At 42.8% G+C, this 23088-nt stretch overlaps 1 protein-coding gene across 1 annotated transcript; it reads right to left on the bottom strand.

Annotated features, from left to right (window-relative positions):
* Positions 1-577: 577 nt before the first annotated feature.
* On the bottom strand, positions 578-1776 carry LOC143997973 (olfactory receptor 5V1-like). Its single transcript, XM_077493774.1, has one exon. It carries the CDS (start codon positions 1520-1522, stop codon positions 578-580), a length of 945 nt encoding a protein of 314 aa, XP_077349900.1. The 5' UTR covers positions 1523-1776.
* Between the last annotated feature and the right edge of the window lie 21312 nt (positions 1777-23088).

Raw genomic sequence — 23088 nt, 5'->3', positions numbered from 1 at the left:
TTCCCTCTCCTCCATTGCCTTCATGCGCTCCACAGTCCTGAATTGTCACAACAATTTCCCATATAAAAAAAAAATGCTTGTAGTTATCGATCCCATATTCACCTCATACATGTATTTTGTCATTGGCCATGTGGTGGGACTATGTTTTCCCTGCTAATAATTACCTCGTGGCTGCAAATTCGACCTAAAGGTTTGAAACGTTCGCCTCCCATTGAAGTCAATGGGGCCCGCCGCGAACGTTCGGTTTCGCAAACGGTCGGCCTAGTTCGCGGTCCGCGTTCGCGAAACGTCCCGTCGGATGTTCGGGCCATCACTACTCAGGAGGAGGAAGTGCCCACGCGGCTGTTTATGTGTAGTGGGTAGGTGGGAAATGGTTCAAGTTCATGTGTGTGTAAAGACAGGTGTCTCAATATTTTTGGTAATATAGTGTATTTAGGATTGTTTATCATGCTGTAACTTAACAAGAATTATTACCCTTCTGTTCTTTTGAAAAAATAAAAAGGAATGCTACTTTAGAAGAAAATGAAAACAATTACTAACCATTGGTATAATATAATACTCATTTATTTGTTGTATGCTAACAATAAACATTTTTTATTTTACTGATTGCTGCCTGCAGAGCTTTATGAATCTCCTCATTCCTTAAAGTATAAATGATGGGGTTGATCATGGGTGTCACGGAAAAGTATGTGAAGGACAATCCTTTGTAGACATTGAGATATTGACTACTCCTTGGCATCACATATAGGCAAAACAGGGCGGTGTAATATATGGTCACCACTAGGAGGTGTGAGCTGCAGGTAGAGAAGGCTTTCTGCCTTCCCGCCGATGTCTGTATCCTGAGGATCGCAACTATGATAAAGATGTAGGACAGAACAATGAAAAAGAAAGGTATAATGGTTAATGTAACGCTGACCGATAAGCCAAGTAAAACAACAGTCATTATTTCTGAGCATGCAAGGGAAACATATGGGGTGAAGTCACAATAAAAATGATCGATGGTCAGAGGGCCACAAAATTCAAGATTTATTACAAAGTAAAATGTAACTGTAACAAATAGAATTGAAATGAGCCAAATCATGGTCACCAAATAGAAGCAGAGCCTGTTGTGTATGAGAACGGAGTATCTGAGAGGTCTACAAATGGCCAAATATCTGTCGTATGACATCAAGATGAGCAGCAAAGTCTCAACGATCGTAACAGCTCCGGATACACTTAACTGGACAGAACAGCCGAGATGGGAGATGACGGGTCTTCTGGAGAGTATGTGGTGCAGCATCTGGGGGACCAGATCCGTTGTGTAGAGAAATTCACAGAAGAGCAAATTGCCGATCAGGATGTACATGGGACAATGGAGACGAGGGCTTATACATACCAAAAACATAATCAGGATGTTCTCAATACAAGTCAATGTGTATATGATCAGTAAGAGAAGGAAGAGAGGGATTATGTATTCAGTGAGATTCTCGAATCCAACAATCAGGACTCCAACAATGAGTGTTTGATTTTTTTGATGTGCCATCTGTGAAAGGAATTAACTGACAGTTACAAGTTGTAACTTACTAGTCGTAGTAATCTGTCTGCTGAGGTGACTGTGTTCTCTAAATCCCAATGGGGGTGTGTGAGACCTCTGCAGAAAGACCCCTGCTTCTACCCAGAGGGGAAGGATATTTCTTCTTAACATCCTGGCAGGGGCCCGGCTTTTCTACTTACACTGGCTGCTTTCTACAGAAGACAAAATGTCTTTAAACATTTTTGTGATTTGATGCACCTTGAAAGGATTTGGCCGACCTTTCACCATAGTTCTACATTGCACTTCTTTAAATTCACATTTTAGTGCTTCGTCTTCAAAACACTAGACGATAAAAAAAAATGGAGCGCTAGAACAGCAACTAGTGAGATCTGAAAACATTGTACCTTTGGAAAAGTTCACGTGCTGCTGGAACCAGATCTGTGTTAAAGGTTCTGGTCGGTGTCAATGTAGGCGGACAGCTGTAAAGAGCAGAAGGGGCTCTATATGCATGGCTAAAGAAAGAGAGAGAGCGGCACCACTCTGAGTGGAGTAAGTTAGGTAAGATCCAATTTTTAATAAGCGTTATTTCAACTCACATTTCAGTGGAGAAAGACAAGCATAGCATGGGTAAAAGGCTTAGGCTCCTGTTGTCCAGCTGGGCAGCAGTGTTGGCCAGCAGTTCCCGACGGCTCCGGTGGTTCCCGAGGCTGAAGACAGTCACAAGGCAAGCGCGTCAGCAATGCTGGATGGGAGGCATGGTCGAGCTCTCATTTGGAGCATGCGTGCTCCTTCATCAGGCATATGGTGCGGCCATATTTAGAGAGGGTTTTATAGAACTGGAGGGGGGCGGTACATTGGACTACAAGTCACAGCTGGCCAATGTCAGCACCGGACTCCCTGTTGGTCTCTTACTAATAATGTGCAGATCATTTTTCGATAATGCTTGGGGTAATAGCACTTATAAAGTCCATGAGTTCATGAGTAAAATTAATACATGGGAAGGAGAGAATTGCAAATAAGAATGGTAATAAAAGTGGGATTAAAAAACTCCATTATAATCAATATGATTGCTAATATTTGGTCCACCGTGACATACTTTCAAATAAAGCGTGCAGAGACAAGACAATCTTTATTTGACTGTATAAGTCCTGTTGAAAAATATATATAGAAAAACTATATATGTTTAAAAAGCGTGTATAGAGGAACAAAAAATTATGGCAAAAAACTCAATTACATACTGTATATACTCGAGTATTAGCCAAGTTTTTCAGCACTTTTTTAGTGCTGAAAAAGCCCCCTCGGCTTATACTCGAGTCTCCCTGCCTCGCTTTGTCCATCTGCACCCTCATATGCCTCCCGGTGCTGTGACATACAGACTAGTCGGCGGCCGTCCAGTGTAACAAAGCCCCACCCTCCTCCTTGTCCGTGATAGGCGGAACACTGACTCACTGCTGGGAAACTGAATCAGTGTTCCGTCACGGACGAGGAGGAGGCGGGGCTTTGTTGCACTGGACGGCCGCCGACTGACTGCATGTCACAGCGCTGGTGTTCTGGAGATCAAGGTACATGAGGTAGGGAGATGGACACAGTGAGGCAGGGAGATGGGCACAGGACACAGTGAGGCATGCAGATGGGCACAGTGAGGCTGCAGATGGGCATTGTTGACCCTCTTTTCCACTTACAGTAGCTGCTGCATTTCTCACCTTAGGCTTATACTCAAATCAATACTTTTTCCCATTTTTTTTGTGGTAAAATTAGGTGCCTCAGCTTATATTCAGGTCAGTTTATACTCGAGTATATACGGTACATCTAAACACATATATGTGTGTGTATATATATATATATATATGTGTATATATATATATATATATATATATACACACACACACACACACATGTTCATACCTCTCAAATAAGTATCTTGGGATTTCTTTATGGGAGATAAGGTTTAGGAGATTAAGTTTTTGTGTATGTATACAAGCATCTTAAGGTTATCCCCCATGGCATTGGGGGAGGATAGTCTCAAAAAGGATTGGGTATATGGAGATGGTTAATAGATGGAATGTATTTCAATGTCCTCGTTCAAGCCCCCCCCCCCCCCCCCGCCCCTCCCGTTTTAGGCTAATCAAGGTGTATATCCAGAAAGTCTCCTCTCGCAGAGACACTTGATGCGTTCTGCTCGTGGGAGACATCCAGAGACAGATTCCACTACCCAAACTTGTATTCCACTCGTAGAGCCTTGGTGGAACTCCATGAAATGTCTCAGAATGGTGAGCTCCCTACCCTCTTCAATAGAACTGCTGTGCTCTCCGAACCGCTTACGTAGAGTTCGGATGGTGCAGTCTACATAAAGCAGGCTGCAGGGGCAGGTTAGGCAATAGATGACAAATTATGAAGAACGATTGTAGAATTCTGACTGTATTCAGCCTCGGAGCCTCAGGAACCACCGGAGCCTCAGAAACCACCGGAGCCACTGGGAACTGTTGACCAACACTGCTGCCCAGCTAAACCACAGGAGGCTAAGCCTTTTACCTATGCTATGCTTGTCTTTCTCCACTCAAATGTGAGTTGAAATAACGCTTGTTATAACTTGGATTTTAACTACCCTACTGCACTCAGAGTGTCACCTCTCTCTCTCTCTCTCTCTGTCTCTCTTTCTCTCACTCTGTCTTCAAAATACTTAATGTCCCACCAATGTATTTGATCTCTGTCCCCATTTATTCAAAAACTGCCTTCTCAGCTCTTACAATAACTTACAAATGGTCTCCCAACTTATAACATCATCCAGTGCTCATTATCCTGTCTATCCTAACAATTTGTTGTCAAGTAACCAAGCCCCATCATGTACAACCACCAACATCTCCTTATTGGACATTGTGTCCTTGCATCTTACATTGTACGTTGACATTGTCATCATTGTACGTGGTTTGGACAGTTCTGCATTTTCTTCTGCTCCATGATTTTGAACATATTGGAAGATTGTACTGTAATTTGTCTGTAATTTGTCTTCTCCTTTTAATTATTATTTTCCTGTTGATTTTTTTTTTTCATTTATAAACTATTAATAATTTAAAAAAAAATTGTTGTCTTTGTTACTTAATATTTTTACACCTTTAACATATATTTACACGTTTCATATACAGTATTTACCAATTTAAAGCACAACATTAAAAAAAAAATGTTTATTTGTGTATAACTTTCAATGCTTTGTACCATTGCTGACGGCTGAAGTGTAAACAAAAAAGTTGCGGTAGGCATCGTTAATTGGTATTGACGAGTACTAAAAAAAAAGTATTGGTACTCAAACTTGTTTTGTTGTCGGAAAATTTGAGAACCTGCTCTCAAACATTTGTTGGCAGAAATTCCGCCAACAGATGTTCTATGGAGCATAGACAGTGCCGGAATTTCCAACAACAAGCTCACATCGAACATTTCCCATTGGAAAATCCGACCGTGTGTACGAGGCATTAGAGTTGCAAAACTTTGCCTGCCTATATTTAGAAACCTATTTTCTTTTCCTTTTTCTTTCTTTTTTTTTTCTTTTTTTCTTTTATCTTTTAGGAGCCTCCCCAAAAACGTCCAGGAAGTTTTCTTTTCTTTAATTAAGCATGCTGATTGTCAGGAGCTATAAACACTGTGAGATCTATTTATTAAGGCTTTGACACAAGAGTCCCACAGCTTTCCCCCCCAAGACTCATCCATTTTTCTAACTGGATTTAGTTAGAAAAAATTGAGAATTTTAGGAGAACATTGTGTGAAAACATTTAGAAACAGACCACGATGTTTGAGGGGCTACAACAAGAAGCCTCTCGGGATCCATTAGATGTTCATACTTCTTGAGGCTTCCTCACATGGAGTAGCCTCAGCTACGGTGTCTATGGTATACCTTCTTTGTGCAGCTTTGGCTTTCATTTCTGGACAATAGACTTAAGGCGTGAGCTGTATAGGAATTATTTTATGGCTCCTGGCATTAAATAAGCTGGGTAAGCAGAACATCATAACAGTTGTCATAAAAGTTAATATCCATGAATCTACTCAGTTAGCCAATATATAGACTACAGTATATGGTAAACCAACCAACCATGTGGTAACAGTTTAGTGAAGAGATCTTTTCTGTTTCAGCATGACTGTCCTCTGTGTACAAAACCCGCTCCATAAAGACATGGTTTGACCGGTTTGGTGTAGAGGAACTCTCGTGTCCTGCACAGAACCCTGACTTCAACCATACTGATCACCTTTGGGATGAATTGGATGGCAAGGCAGGTTTTCTCATCCAACATCAGTACCTGACCTCACAAATGGGTACAATGTCCCACAGATACTCTCCAAAATGACTTCCCAGAAAGATAGTGGCTATATTAGCATCAAAGGGAAGCCAACTCCATATTAATGGCCATGTTTTCGGAATGGGATTTCACGCAAGCTTATATAGTTGCATATAAAAAATATATATAAAATATAAATAAATGTAGCTGCGCTACCTACCCCACTCTAAGTGACCCACTGATGTTATCAGTATTTCTGGACTTTATGAAAACGAAAAATCGATCAAATAATATTCAATTAATTAAGTAAGACTTAATAATATCAAATTCATAAACCACAATACATCTAAATAAATTCATAAACAATCAAGATATATATATATATATATATATATATATATATATATATATATATATATGTGTGAATAAATAATTAGTTAATTGAATAAATAATCATTAAATAAATATGTATATATAAATATAATAAATACAGTGATTAACCATATATATATATATATATATATATATATATATATATATATATATATATATATATATATATATATATATATATATATATATATATATATATATTAATATATATATTAATATATATAATAAATCAATATATATAGTGATAAATTAAATTACAAATAAATAAATAAAAACCAAGTGACAAATTAATCAGATATGTGAAAAAATAAAGTAAATAAAGAATGAAAGCAAAAAACAATGTGCAAAAATAAGTGAAAGGATAAACCCACACCCAAAAAAAGTCCAAGCAAAGTCCTTGTAGTTAAAGGGATATCTTTTTCAAAGGATGCCAATCTGTCGTGCAATCCACCTTCACCAAGCCAAAAGCAGTGAATCATTAATAAGAATGCACGCTTACTAGATTGAAGCGTGTAAACGCTCACTTATTATATAAGATCACCCGAACTGCACGTATTCTGACCCAAGCTTATTGCAGAGCCTATTCCGGAGGTTTCCAGATAGGCAGGGAATAGTTTAGATGGTGACTCGTAAAACACAAATAAAAAGGCCTCCCATAGCGTAAAACAGGCGGACAATTTTTATTTACATAAACCAAATTATACTCACAAACATGTATCAGTAAAACAGCATAAATGCCAGCCGGCATGCGAGCGCCCGTTCGCTCAGAGGGTCAACGTAATTGCGTCAGCACGTCTGGACCACCCAAAGCTTATATAGTTGTCCAAAACCCTTTGGCCATATTGTGTTAATGATGATATTATGACCTTGTGTGCTATATACAGTATTTGAATGTGTGTTCATGCTTTCTTTGGGTCTTTTTATGATTCTATTTATCATTTAATTTAACCCACCAGACATGTCAACTAAAGCCGCGTGCACACGGGCGGACTGTATGGCCAACTTAGTCCGTCAGACAATCCGACGGACAGTCCGTCCTACTTTCGAATGAACGGACTTGACCACACACGGATGCACAAACAGTCCGTCGAAAGCTTGCGCGATGACGTGTACAGCACGTACGACGGGACTAGAAATAGGAAGTCCAATACACAGCAATGCAACCTTTCGCCGTGTAAATCCTTTCTGAGCATGCGCCATTCTTAGTCCGTCCAACTAGCCTACTGACGAGCGGATTGTCCACTGAAACCAAAGTATGACGGACAATATTACGGAAATTCCGAAATACTTAGTCCGCCAGACTGCATACTGAAAAAGTCCGCTGAAGCCCACACACGAGCGGACTGTCCGCTGAAATGTGTTTCGACGGACTAAGTTGGCCAGACAGTCCGCCCGTGTGTACGCGGCTTTACAGTATATACAACACAAGCTGATAAGGATCTACCCACTTACAAACAAAAAGAGAAAAGAGAAGAAAAGAAAAGGAGACCTGAAAAAAAAAAAAAGTAATAATTGTTTATCTTATTTTTATACCTCTTTCACCCTATTCTCTCCTTTCTCCCCCTCTCCTCCCACTCGCGTTTAAATGAAAACCTAAGGCCGCGTACACACGGGCGGACTGTCTGACGGACTTGGTCCGCTGAAACGTGTTTCAGCGGACAGTCCGCTCGTGTGTGGGCTTCAGCGGACAGTCTGGCGGACTAAGTCTTTCGGAATTTCCGTAATATTGTCCGTCCAACTTTGGTTTCAGCGGACAGTCCGCTCGTGTGTAGGCAAGTTGGACGGACTAAGTATGGCGCATGCTCAGAAAGGATTTACACGGCGGAAGGTTGCATTGCTGTGTATTGGACTTCCTATTTCTAGTCCCGTCGTACGTGCCGTACACGTCATCGCGCAAGCTTTCAGCGGACTGTCTGTTCATCGTGTGTGGTCAAGTCCGTTCATTCAAAAGTAGGACGGACTGTCTGTCGGATTATCTGATGGACTTAGTTGGCCAGACAGTCCGCCCGTGTGTACGCGGCCTAAGAAAAGGACACCCAAAGGACCTCGCTGTTTGTTTTTAACTTGTAATCCTGGGCACTAAATCTGGCCCAAAGTCTGCACTTATTCTTTAGATATCGTTTGTATTTGACTATTAGATGTGTGTTTGAGAATATTGTCTACTTGGATATTGCAATTTTTGTTAATGCAGTGAATGGAAGGTTTTGGATGGCTAATCAGTCAGCTACAGTGTAATGTAATTAGTGTCATAGCATGCAAGATAATTTACCTGTATATGTGTGATGGAGGCTCTGTGCATGTATTAAGGGGTCTTATATATATATATATTCTACTTGAGTACATTTTCTAAAAATACTGACTAGTCTCATAGGACTAATTACCAGGGCACTTCTGTTTATGTCTATCAGATGTTTAATAAACGAATTAAAACAATCTTACCTCAGTTCTCAACATTAGTTAGTCCATGGCCTGGTAAATTCTTCCATAAATATCCATGCCACAACAATAAAATAAAAATAAAAATAAATAAATAAATAAAAATGCTGATACATTGAAAGTATGGGAATGCAAACAAAAGTTTTAAAACTATATTAAGTACACAAGGAAGAGAATGTGGTAGTAAAATAGCACCCATCTTTGGTATCAGTGGCAGTGATTGTAACGCTAGAATTGGTGTCAACGGCTACAATAATAACCCCAAGCATTGGTGTCAGTGGTCACAATAATAACCTCAAGTATTGGTGTCAATCACCACAATAACAACCTCAAGTATTGGTGTCAGTGGTCACAATAATAACCCCAAGCATTGGTATCAATCACCACAATAATAACCTCAAGTATTGAAGTCAATCACCACAATAATAACCTCAAGTATTGATGTCAATCACCAAAATAATAACCACAAGCATTGGTATCAATCACCACAATAATAACCTCAAGTATTGAAGTCAATCACCACAATAATAACCTCAAGTATTGATGTCAATCACCAAAATAATAACCACAAGCATTGGTATCAATCACCACAATAATAACCTCAAGTATTGGTGTCAATCACCACAATAATAACCTCAAGTATTGATGTCAATCACCACAATAATAACCACAAGCATTGGTATCAATCACCACAATAATAACCTCAAGTATTGAAGTCAATCACCACAATAATAACCTCAAGTATTGAAGTCAATCACCACAATAATAACCTCAAGTATTGATGTCAATCACCACAATAATAACCTCAAGTATTGATGTCAATCACCACAATAATAACCTCAAGTATTGATGTCAATCACCACAATAATAACCTCAAGTATTGATGTCAATCACCACAATAATAACCTCAAGTATTGGTGTCAATCACCACAATAATAACCTCAAGTATTGGTGTCAATCACCACAATAATAACCTCAAGTATTGAAGTCAATCACCACAATAATAACCTCAAGTATTGATGTCAATCACCACAATAATAACCTCAAGTATTGATGTCAATCACCACAATAATAACCTCAAGTATTGATGTCAATCACCAAAATAATAACCACAAGCATTGGTATCAATCACCACAATAATAACCTCAAGTATTGGTGTCAATCACCACAATAATAACCTCAAGTATTGATGTCAATCACCACAATAATAACCACAAGCATTGGTATCAATCACCACAATAATAACCTCAAGTATTGAAGTCAATCACCACAATAATAACCTCAAGTATTGATGTCAATCACCACAATAATAACCTCAAGTATTGATGTCAATCACCACAATAATAACCTCAAGTATTGATGTCAATCACCACAATAATAACCTCAAGTATTGATGTCAATCACCACAATAATAACCTCAAGTATTGGTGTCAATCACCACAATAATAACCTCAAGTATTGGTGTCAATCACCACAATAATAACCTCAAGTATTGAAGTCAATCACCACAATAATAACCTCAAGTATTGATGTCAATCACCACAATAATAACCTCAAGTATTGATGTCAATCACCACAATAATAACCTCAAGTATTGATGTCAATCACCACAATAATAACCTCAAGTATTGGTATCAATCACCACAATAATAACCTCAAGTATTGGTATCAATCACCACAATAATAACCTCAAGTATTGATGTCAATCACCACAATAATAACCTCAAGTATTGGTGTCAGTGGTCACAATAATAACCCCAAGTATTGATGTCAATCACCACAATAATAACCTCAAGTATTGATGTCAATCACCACAATAATAACCTCAAGTATTGGTGCCAATCACCACAATAATAACCTCAAGTATTGGTGTCAATCACCACAATAATAACCTCAAGTATTGGTGTCAGTGGTCACAATAATAACCCCAAGTATTGATGTCAATCACCACAATAATAACCTCAAGTATTGGTGTCAATCACCACAATAATAACCTCAAGTATTGGTGTCAATCACCACAATAATAACCTCAAGTATTGATGTCAATCACCACAATAATAACTTCAAGTATTGATGTCAATCACCACAATAATAACCTCAAGTATTGGTGTCAATCACCACAATAATAACCTCAAATATTGGTGTCAGTGGTCACAATAATAACCCCAAGTATTGGTGTCAATCACCACAATAATAACCTCAAATATTGGTGTCAGTGGTCACAATAATAACCCCAAGTATTGATGTCAATCACCACAATAATAACCTCAAGTATTGGTGTCAATCACCACAATAATAACCTCAAGTATTGGTGTCAATCACCACAATAATAACCTCAAGTATTGAAGTCAATCACCACAATAATAACCTCAAGTATTGGTGCCAATCACCACAATAATAACCTCAAGTATTGGTGCCAATCACCACAATAATAGCCTCAAGTATTGGTGTCAATCACCACAATAATAACCTCAAGTATTGATGTCAATCACCACAATAATAACTTCAAGTATTGATGTCAATCACCACAATAATAACCTCAAGTATTGGTGTCAATCACCACAATAATAACCTCAAATATTGGTGTCAGTGGTCACAATAATAACCCCAAGTATTGATGTCAATCACCACAATAATAACCTCAAGTATTGGTGTCAATCACCACAATAATAACCTCAAGTATTGGTGTCAATCACCACAATAATAACCTCAAGTATTGGTGTCAATCACCACAATAATAACCTCAAGTATTGGTGTCAATGGTCACAATAATAACCTCAAGTATTGAAGTCAATCACCACAATAATAACCTCAAGTATTGATGTCAATCACCACAATAATAACCTCAAGTATTGATGTCAATCACCACAATAATAACCTCAAGCATTGGTGTCAATGGTCACAATAATAACCTCGTGTACAAGAGAATTTCCTCAAAATTTGGACTTTAAAGGACCATGAACACTCAAAGATGAAAATTATATAAAATAATGAAAATGTATTATAAAAGATAAATACATTATACATCAAAAACTAAAACACATGATAACACTGATAATGCTAATAGATGTTTATTTATACAGTTATTGTATCTATTGAATATATGATATTATGATAATTTGCTATTCTATGTATAATCAAAATTATAATATTACACCTGTATCAATCTTATAGATTGTTCGTATCTACTTGTAAGTTTTCAGCCCATTCCTTTTTCCCCTGAAGAAAACCCTCATTCTACATGTCGAAACACGTTGGATTTTATCTGTCTTTTTGACAGTTGGTTTGGGCTTCTTCCATTATTCATGTTTTCATCTTGTGTTTTGATTATCTCAGTGTTATCATGTGTTTTAGTTTTTGATGTATAATGTATTAATGTAATGTATAATGTATATATCTTTTGTAATACATTTTCGTTATTTTATATAATTTTCATCTTTTGAGTGTTCATGGTCCTTTAAAGTCCAATTTTTGAGGAAATTCTCTTGTACACGAGGTTATTATTGTGACCATTGACACCAATGCTTGAGGTTATTATTGTGGTGATTGACATCAATACTTGAGTTTATTATTGTGGTGATTGACATAAATAGGGAAAACAAACGTATGTAAAGAATACACTTTTTTCTGTTCAGTAGTTTCTATTGTTTTTAAGGCAGCATTTAAAGAGCCAAGTGCAAGATGTACAAAACATGGGCAAGGCATCCAGGCCCAGATCCGCCATGGGGGGGGGGGACAGTCCATACACATGTAGGGGGCCCAGGCATCACAAGGAGTCCGGCCGATACTTGACAACTGTTTCTAGTAATCTGTCCTGCTACAGCTCAGCTTTGTCTCAGAATCTGGGCTGTGGGGACAGCAGCGGTATCATTGTTTCTAAATACATACACTGCTGGGTGGTATATGTATTTAGAAGATCAGAATATACTTTGAATCTCCCCCAGAGGTCTCCTGCACACTCACTCTGTGGCCACCTGCATGCTGATCCTCCCCCTTCCCTTAAACCTGATCTCCAGTGCCCTGCCGAGAAGAGCCAGAACACAGCTACTGCTGACACTGTGCAGATAGGGAGCTGAGCTGTGGTCTGAGGAACGTTTGTGGCGATAAGCTTGTAGCCTTTCAAGTCAGGATGGATTTGTTTGCAGGACATGAAACAAGGTCAAGTTGGGTCAGAAAAGCAGGCATATGTGTGTGTCTGTGTTGTGGGGGGGGGCAGCTCAGTCTGGAGTCCACCCCCATACCTGGCTCACATCTCTCTGTTAGACACACATCACTATATAAGCACCCCAGTCGTTGTGCATGTCCAAATATTGTGAACTTAATTTATGACTATCCCATTTTTTTTGTGATGTCTCTTTATTGGATTGAGCTTTCTCTTGGCTGAATATGTGGGCATGTCTCTTTGCTAGATTGGGCTGTCTCTTTGTTAGATTGGGATGTCTCTTTCCTGGATTTGGCTGTCTCTTTACTAGATTGGGCTGTCTCTTTACTGGATTGGGATGTCTCTTTGCTGGATTTTGCTCTCTCTTTACTGGATTGGGATGTCTCTTTACTGGTTTAGGATGTCTATTTGATGAATATTTGGGGATGACTCTTTGCTGAATTACGATGTCTCTTTGCTGAATATTTGGGCATGCCTCTTTGCTGGTTTGGGCTGTCTCTTTGCTGGATTTGGCTTTCTCTTTACTGGATTGGGATGTCTCTTTGCTGACTATTTGTGGACGTCTCTTTGATGGATTGGGATGTCCTTTTGCTTGATTGGGATGTATCTTTGTTGGGTATTTGGGGATGTCTCTTTGCTGGATTGGACCATCTCTCTGCTGGATTGGGATGTCTCTTTGCTGAATATTTGGGGATGTTTCTTTGCTGGATTGGGCTTTTTCTTTGCTGTATTGGGATGTGTTTTCGCTAAATATTTGGGGATGTCTTTTTGCTAGATTGGGATGTCTCTTTGCTAAATATTTGGGGATGTCCCTTTGCTGGATTGGGATGTCTCTGGGTATTTGGGGATGTCTCTTTTCTGGATTGGGCTGTCTCTTTGCTGGATTGGGATGTGTTTTTGCTGAAAATTTGGGGATGCCTCTTTGCTGGATTGGATGTCTATTTGCTGAATATATAGGGATGTCTATTTGCTGGATTGGGGTATCTCTTTGCTGAATACATGGGGATGCCTCTTTTTTGGATTGGGCTGTCTCTTTGCTGAATATATGGGGCTGTCTCTTTGCTGAATATTTGGGGATGTCTCTTTGTTGAATACATGGAGATGTTCATTTGCTCAATACATGGAGATGTTTCTTTGCTCAATACATGGGGATGTCTCTTTGCTGGATTGGGATGTCTCTATGCTGGATTGGGCCATCTCTTTGCTGAATATATAGGGATGTCTCTTTGCTGTTCTTTGACCAAAATATGATTCCTTACTGTTAAATCTTGAAAGCACTGATGACTTGGAATACCCTTTTCATTTTCATATATTGAACTAAGAGTGTTAAAATAAATGCGGGTGCACTGATGGCCAGCAGGTGGATTTGGTGGGATGGCCAGTGGGTGGGCCCTAAGGAATGTTGGTGGTCAGGCTGGGGGATAAGGGAGTGGCCGGCCTAAATCTGTGTAAGGAGCCCCATATTTTTTCATGGCTGCCTTGGGCAGGCCAGTGGTCATCGATTCGGTGTAGGCGATGCAATACACATAGTCGTAAACCAGTGCATGACCCCAGGGCCCTTGCATAGTGTCCACAAGGGTGTGCAAATAACAAATCAGAAAGAAAAGTAGGAGAACACCAGGGAGAAAGGAAACAGAAAGAGAGAAGAGTATGAGAAGAAGGATGGGTGGTGGGCAGGGAGCATTTTGGATGGTTGGAGGGTACTCCTTCAATTTCAGGTATGCAGAATGGCCACTCGCAGGTCCAGTAGACAGCAATCAAAATCTGAGGGTTTTTTTTTTTGGAAGATACGCTTTTTTTAATTTGTCCTGTTGCTTTAAGGGGTCGTTCACATCTACTTCTCTACAGCCCCTCAAGAAAGCGACCACTACAGCAGTTGGACCACCTCCAACACTGTGCGCTAAAGTAAGTGATTTTGCGAGGCTTTTGGCTAGTAGCACGGAACGCCATAGGGTGCAAAGAGGTATGGGTGGGTGAAGGTGGTTTGATTTATTGAGAGGCCAACAGGCCAGCATTATCTGTAGGTGCAGCCGCAGTCACCGATCCACTGAAAGAAGCAGAAGGACCCATCTCTAGCCAAGCTCGCAGCCAGGCTTCTCGTATAGCATTGATCAGGAAAGCCGTTGCTGGGTGCATTTGCCCGTTTTGGTGTCTATAAGGAACACTGATTTTAGATACACTGGTCTAGTGACACTGTGACTGGTGTGGTGGTGATGAGATACACCGTGGCTTTCTACATGATTAGGACTTGTTCACACAAATGTTTGAAGGGTGTTAAGACCTCTGCTACCCCCTTAAGTTGCATAGACAGCGGATGAGGTTATACACCTGCTGTGGCTGTGATCCTTTGCTTCAGGAATTGTACCCCCTGTATACCCACTAATCGCACCCCATTAAAGTGAATGGGGGTGCTTGTGCAGGGTCCAAGAAGTTAAAGTAGGTAGTGAGGAGGTGAGATACTATACCTCCTCACTGCTCCTCAGAGAGAATCCGACAGGCAATCTGAACATGGATCGCTCTTCAGAGAGCATTAAACATGTGAAGGAGCCCTTATTGTGCCACTATGACTGTTGTGGCAGTGATCAAGGACACTAGGACTGCTGTGGCAGTTATCAGGGGCACTGGGACTGGTGTGGAGGTGTTTAGGGACACTGGGACTGGTGTGGAGGTGATTAGGGACACTGAGAGGTGTGGCGGTGATTAGGGACACTGGAACTGGTGTGGCGGTGATTAGGGACACTGAGAGGTGTGGCGGTGATTAGGGACACTGGAACTGGTGTGGCGGTGATTAGGGACACTGAGAGGTGTGGCGGTGATTAGGGACACTGAGAGGTGTGGTGGTGATTAGGGACACTGGAACTGGTGTGGCGGTGATTAGGGACACTGAGAGGTGTGGCGGTGATTAGGGACACTGGAACCAGTGTGGCGGTGATTAGGGACACTGAGAGGTGTGGCGGTGATTAGGGACACTGGGACTGTTGTGCCGGTGATTAGGGACACTGAGAGGTGTGGTGGTGATTAGGGACACTGGAACTGGTGTGGAGGTGATTAGGGACACTGAGAGGTGTGGCGGTGATTAGGGACACTGGAACTGGTGTGGAGGTGATTAGGGACACTGAGAGGTGTGGCGGTGATTAGGGACACTAGAACTGGTGTGGCGGTGATTATGGACACTGAGAGGTGTGGCGGTGATTAGGGACACTGGAACTGGTGTGGAGGTGATTAGGGACACTGAGAGGTGTGGCGGTGATTAGGGACACTGGAACTGGTGTGGCGGTGATTATGGACACTGAGAGGTGTGGCGGTGATTCGGGACACTGGAACTGGTGTGGAGGTGATTAGGGACACTGAGAGGTGTGGCGGTGATTAGGGACACTGGAACTGGTGTGGCGGTGATTAGGGACACTGAGAGGTGTGGCAGTGATTAGGGACACTGAGAGGTGTGGCGGTGATTAGGGACACTGGAACTGGTGTGGCGGTGATTAGGGACACTGAGAGGTGTGGCGGTGATTAGGGACACTGGAACTGGTGTGGCGGTGATTAGGGACACTGAGAGGTGTGGCGGTGATTAGGGACACTGGAACTGGTGTGGTGGTGATTAGGGACACTGAGAGGTGTAGCAGTGATTAGGGACACTGGAACTAGTGTGGCGGTGATTAGGGACACTGAGACTGCTACATCATTGATTTGGGACCCTGTGACTGGTGTGCCGGTGATTAGGGACACTGGGACTGGTAGCACTGGTCTGATTAGATTGCACGCTGTGGTGGTGATTAGAGACAACGGCTGGCAGCACTGACATACAGTGACATACAGTATCTCACAAAAGTAAGCACACCCCTCACATTTTTGTAAATATTTTCTTCTATCTTTTCATGTGACAACACTGAAGAAATGACACTTGTCTACAATGTAAAGAAGTGAGTGTACAGCTTGTATAACAGTGTACATTTGATGTCCCCTCAAAATAACTCAACACACAGCCATTAATGTCTAAACCGCTGGCAACAAAAGTGAGTACACCCCCTAAGTGAAAATGTCCAAATCGGGCCCAAAGTGTCAATATTTTGTGTGGCCACCATTATTTTCCAGCACTGCCATAACCCTCTTGGGCATGGAGGTCACCAGAGCTTCACAGGTTCCCACTGGAGTCCTCTTCCCCTCCTCCATGATGACATCACAGAGCTGGTGGATGTTAGAGACCTTGCGCTCCTCCACCTTCCGTTTGAAGATGCCCCACAGATGCTCAATAGGTTTTAGGTCTGGAGACATGCTTGGCCAGTCCATCACCTTTACCCTCAGCTTCTTTAGCAAGGCAGTGGTCATCTTGGAGGTGTGTTTGGGGTCGTTATCATGTTGGAAGACTGCCCCGCGGCCCAGTCTCTGAAGGGAGGGGATCATGCTCTGCTTCAGTATGTCACAGTACAGACATGCAGACCAATATGATGAAGTGTGCGGTCTGAACACTGACAGGCTGACCCCTCACCCCTTCAACCTCGTAGGTAGCAATTTCAACCCCTTCAACCTCGTCGCTCTGTACCAATGCTGGCAGCAATCATACATCTATTTCCCAAAGACAACCTCTGGATATGACGCTGAGCACGTGCACTCAACTTCTTTGGTCGACCATGGTGAGGCCTGTTCTGAGTGGAACCTGCCCTGTTAAACCCATGTCTTTGGTGAAAAAAAAAATGGTTTGTGTCTAAGTTATAGTGTCCACAAATTAAGGGATATATATATATATATATACTGTATATACTTTGTGCTGTCTCCTGCCCTCTCTGGGTACTTTAGCAGTCCTTCTCTTATTGGTTGGCATCACTGCCACACAATTACTGGTCCTATTAGTAATGTTGTTCTCTAGAATGGTTAATGTCGGTTCATATTTTCAAAACTATCCCTTATGCTGGTGTTTTTGGAGGTTTAAAGCTAAGTCTGAGTTCCATGGATATCAAGCAGGATTTGGTGAACCTGTGCTAAATGAACCTGGGTATCTTCACTCATCCCAAATCATAGAAGACCAAGCAATTATGTAAGATATTATACATAATTTTATATATATATATATATATATATATATATATATATATATATATATATATATATATATATATATATATATATATATATATATATATATATAATTATGTATAATAATTATATATATATATATATATATATATATATATATATATATATATATATATATATATATATATAATGTATATTATTAATTTGTTATAAAAAATAAAAAAAAACTACTTAATACTTCTTTGAGGCAATTAGTACAATATTTCAACTGTATTTGGACTAAGGTAATAAAATTGCTAATACAAAGTATATACATTGAGCTGTTTATTTATTTATCGTTTAACTTTATTGTGTTGGAAGTGTCCTTTGTGTAATATTCAGTATGTTGTTCTTTACATATATTCTAATAAGTTCACTTTGCCTATTTTTAACTTCAGTTGTTGATCTCAGGAAAGTTTATTAATTAATTGGTTTAGTTACTGTGATAAAAAGCAATTATTTATGTTTTTAGGCTGCACTTTGCACACCTGATTCAATGTATTGTTTGTCTTCATTATTAATTAAGAATGTTTTATGCTTTGGGGACAAAGTTTTGGAGCTTGGAGAATAATTATAGATCTGGCTGAGAATTCTTTAAGTCTGATTGTGTTTACAGCTTATAATAGTCTGCAAACATTTACAAAGTTAAAAAAATAAACTTTTTTTCCCCAGAGTGAAATTCATTTGATAAATTAAATATTCCATATTATGAGCTCTAGAGAAAAGTACTTTTACAGTATTTTGATGAACATACAGTGTTTACAGATTGTGGTACTTTAGAATTATTATGTTACATATTGCAAAAAAAAAAAAAAGGACTTTAGATTTTAATATATTTTGACCTCTGATTTATTTATCATTACCAAAAGTTTTTGTTTAATTTTGTATAGAGCAGGGAATGCTTAGAACTCTTCAAGTTTTGTATAGAGTAGGGATTTTTTTATTTTTTTTGTTGCTGCCTATTGGAGAGATTTCCCATTAGGCCGCGTACACACGCGCGGACTGTTCGCTCAACCTTGTTCGGCAAACAGTTTGTCAAACAGTCCGCTCAAAATTTGCATGAGCGGACTTGCCCACACACGAGCGGACTGTTTGACGAACAAGGTTGGGCAAACAGTTCGCTCAACTTTTGAAATGAACGGACTCGCCCACGTAAGGAGGAGGCAAATCCGCCCATTTCGAGCGCGTGTACAGGTAGGCGGGGCCCGCGAAGGATACGTCGCGGGCTCCGCCGCCTGGAATGGGCTTAAAGGGGAACCCCAACGCCGAAAAAAAATCGGCGTGGGGGTTCCCCCCAAGTCCACACCAGACCCTTGTCCGAGCACGCTACCCGGCCGGCCAGGAAAGGGGGGCGAGCGAGCGCGCCCCCCCTCCTGAGCCGTACCAGGCCGCGTGCCCTCAACATGGGGGGGTGAGCTCTCCGGCCGGAATGCCGGGGACGCGCTGTGCGGTCACTTATATAGTGACAATGGGGCGGGGTCACATGGTATATGTCACATGGGTTGGTCACATGGTGACCCCGCCCCCTTACGATGTCATAGTCCCCATGTGACATCAACCCATGTGACCAACCCATGTGACATATACCATGTGACCCCGCCCCATTGTCACTATATAAGTGGCAGCAGAGCGCGTCCCTGGCATTCCGGCCGGAGAGCTCGTCGAGTCAACATCTCCAGGAGAAGAAGAAGAAGAACAAGAAAAAGAAGAAGAACGGAAGGCGGCGGCGACGACATCGGCGACAGAAGACCGGGCCACCGCCTGTAAAAGAGCTACAAGAAGGCGCGGTGGCCCGGCAGAAGAACCGAAGGCGGCGACAGAAGAACGGAAGACGGCGACAGAAGACCGGGCCACCGGACCAGGCGCGGTGGCCCGGCAGAAGAACCGAAGAGGGGGACAAGACCCCCGAAGTCGGGAGAAGAGGCCGGCGGCGGGGAGGAAGAAAGCCGGACTCCTCCGCTAGCAAAAGAGCTACACACACATAGCGGAGGAGTCCGGCGAGAAGACCCCCGAAGACGGAAGACCCCCGGAGCTGTGCAATAAAATACTTTTTCCATGTGTTGTGTTTTTTTTTGTACTTTATTTCACAGGTGAATGGGTAGGGGTACATTGTACCCCATACTCATTCACAAAGGGTGGGGGGCCGGTATCCGGGGGCCCCCTTCTTAAAGGGGGCTCCCGGATTCCGATAAGCCCCCCGCCCGCAGACCCCGACAACCAACGGCCAGGGTTGTCGGGAAGAGGCCCTTGTCCTCATCAACATGGGGACAAGGTGCTTTGGGGTGGGGGGGCCGCGCGGCCCCCCCTTCCCCAAGGCACCCCCCCATGTTGAGGGCACGCGGCCTGGTACGGCTCAGGAGGGGGGGCGCGCTCGCTCGCCCCCCTTTCCTGGCCGGCCGGGTAGCGTGCTCGGACAAGGGTCTGGTGTGGACTTGGGGGGAACCCCCACGCCGATTTTTTTCGGCGTTGGGGTTCCCCTTTAAGCCCATTCCAGGCGGCGGAGCCCGCGACGTATCCTTCGCGGGCCCCGCCTACCTGTACACGCGCTCGAAATGGGCGGACTTTCCGAGCGGGAACAGTCCGCTCATTTCGAAAGTACAGCGGACAGGCCCACACACGGGCGGACTGTTCGCTCAAACACAGTTTCAGCGGACAGTTTTTCGGAATTTCCGAAAGACTTTGTCCGTCCAACTGTCCGCTGAAACTGTCCGCTGAAAGCCCACACACGAGCGGACTGTCCGCCCAAACACTGTTCAGCGGACAAGGTTGGGCGAACAGTCCGCCCGTGTGTACGCGGCCTTAGTTTCCTTTCCTGGGGACCTTTATTCCTTTATTGCATTACACACAGGAGTTTTGTAGTGCAAAATGTGCAGGGGTCAGGAGTATGTAATGTACTGATGTAACAACGCGTTGGGCTTACACAGATCCATCGCGTCCTACAGATGGTTTTACATACTGTACCTTTCAACATGTTACATTTCAGACCTGATAATCCCAAACCTCTCCCAGTTCTTTGATTAATAGGGATGGAGGCATATGTTTGGCTGTTTTTGCAGATCTGCAACCACTCATTTTGTTGGTCCATGCTATGCATGATGGACCTGACTGTGGTTTGCTTGTGTCTTTTAGAACTTATGCTACACACCTGGTTTATACTTGTCACGTACCTTACAGCGGAGTCAGACTGTTGAGGGTGGCCTCTTGCACGGTTCCGGTCTCTACACCCCTGGAGGTGGTAACAGGGAGCGTGAAGACAGCGAAAGGGTGCAGGTGCCTGCAGGTGGAAGTTGAAGACCTGGAGACGCTGGGTCCTCACGGAGGAAGAGGTGTTGGTTGATCACAGAGGTAGACAGCGGAGGTTCAGCAGGTATACAGGAAACACTGCGCGTCTGGAACAAGCAAGGTCGACAACTGGCAGGCAATGCGGTACAGGAACAAGAGGCAGGTGTGTAGTCAAGGACGAGCAAGGGTCTGGTAACGTGCTAGCAAAGAGGTACAAAATCAGGAAGCAAGCCAAAGTCGAAAGTCCAAGCCGAGGTCAGTGGTAGTCCAGGAGATCAAAACAAGGAGTATCCAAAGGAATGGGTATCAGGAACAAGGTCACAGGAACAAGATCACAGGAACAACGGTCAGGTGTCTCAGGAGTAGCTGAAGACGATCCAGCACTGGTATCACGTCAGGATCCTGTTTATATAGGGTGAGATGTGCCCGGATTGGTGGACGTGGCCGTGCGTGCGTAATTACGTACACACGTTCGGTTGGCGCGAGTGCGTCCACGTGTTCGTATTGGCGTGCGTCCGTTCGTACCAGAACTCGCACGCCTCCGACGGGGACACCGCGCATGATCCTTGGGACGAAAGTGAGCTGCTGCTACACGGGGACGGATCTTCGCATGGTGAGTTCTCTGACAATACTCATTGTAAGAGTCCAGGGCTTACTATGCATTCACCAATGGCGCATTGCCGCAAGAGGAAATCCGTGCCAACTGAGCATGTGCCAAAGATGCCTCAGTGCGCCAACCCGCACCTACGCAGAAGTTCAGACAGATCACACACTAGCACAGGAACAGGGGGGACTGAACATAATCCAGCAATTTGGCAGTGTCTGGGCTGGGCTTATATAGGGAAGCTTGAGGTCACTTCCTGTGCTCCTCCTGGGCATTTTCCCGCATTTTTCCATCAGGTTGAGGTCAGTCACTTCCTGTGCACTTCCTGGGCATTTTTCCCGCCTTTTTCCATCAGGTTAAGGTCACTTCCTGTGCGCCTCCTTGGCATTTCCTGCCTTTTTCCATCAGGTCTTCTGCATAGGTGCGGGTTGGCACACTGAGGCGTCTTTGGCGCATGCTCAGTTGGCACAGATTTCCTCTTGTGGCAACGTGCCATTGGTGCATGCGTAGTAAGCCCTGGATTCTTACAACTTTGTTTTGGATCTTTTCCTTGTAATTTTAACCACTTAAGGACCGCCGTATTGCCAATATACGTGATCAGAATGGCACAGGCAGGCACAATCACGTAGATCTACGTGCCTGCCTTCCAGCGGGTGGGGGGTCCGATCGGACCCCCTCCCGCTGGATATGGCGGTCCGTTTCCCTCCAGCAGCGATCCGTGATGAGGGGATGGCCATTGGTTTTCGGCCACCCCCTCTGGATCGCTCCTGGCCAATGACAAACTTCCTCCCACTGTGTATTGTTTACACAGGAAGGAGGAAGTGATGTCATTCTCCTCGGGGCGGTCTTTTTGACCGGACTACGAGGAGAAGACTAATAGTAAGTGTGCACCAACACTACACTGACATGTAGGTACACACAGGCACACAAACCCCCCCCGATCCCCCCCCCCGATCCCCCCCCCCAGTCACAGTGTCACTGATTGCATTGATCATTTCTTTACTGATCACTGCATTCAGTGTCAGTTGTAAAAGTAAAAACTGTCAGGGCAGTTAGTGTTAGGTCCAGGGTAGCCCCCTATCACCCCCCAATAAAGATTTAACCCCCTGATTGCCCCTAGAGTTAACCCTTTCACCCCCTTTTGCCAGTGTCACTAAGCGATCATTTTTCTGATCGCTGCATGTGTCGCTAGGTAGCTAGTTATTTTTTTAGGTTCACCGCCAGGTTTTTATATCGCTAGGTACCCCGATATACTACCCAATAATGGTTTTAACATCCTGATTGCCCCTAGTTAACCCTTTCACCCCCTTTTGCCACTGTCACTAAGCAATCATTTTTCTGATCGCTGCATCAGTGTCGCTAC

Source organism: Lithobates pipiens, unplaced genomic scaffold (genome assembly GCF_037356315.1).
Source record: "Lithobates pipiens isolate NorthernLeopardFrog02 unplaced genomic scaffold, aLitPip1_a1.2 Scaffold_19, whole genome shotgun sequence".
Classification (NCBI taxonomy): Eukaryota; Metazoa; Chordata; class Amphibia; order Anura; family Ranidae; genus Lithobates; species Lithobates pipiens.
The sequence above is the reverse complement of the archived record's forward strand: the minus strand, read 5'-3'. Positions and strand labels throughout refer to the sequence as shown.

Excerpts from the sequence above, each read along its gene's own strand:
- LOC143997973 (XM_077493774.1), bottom strand. The coding sequence starts at position 1,522 with ATGGCACATCAAAAAAATCAAACACTCATTGTTGGAGTCCTGATTGTT.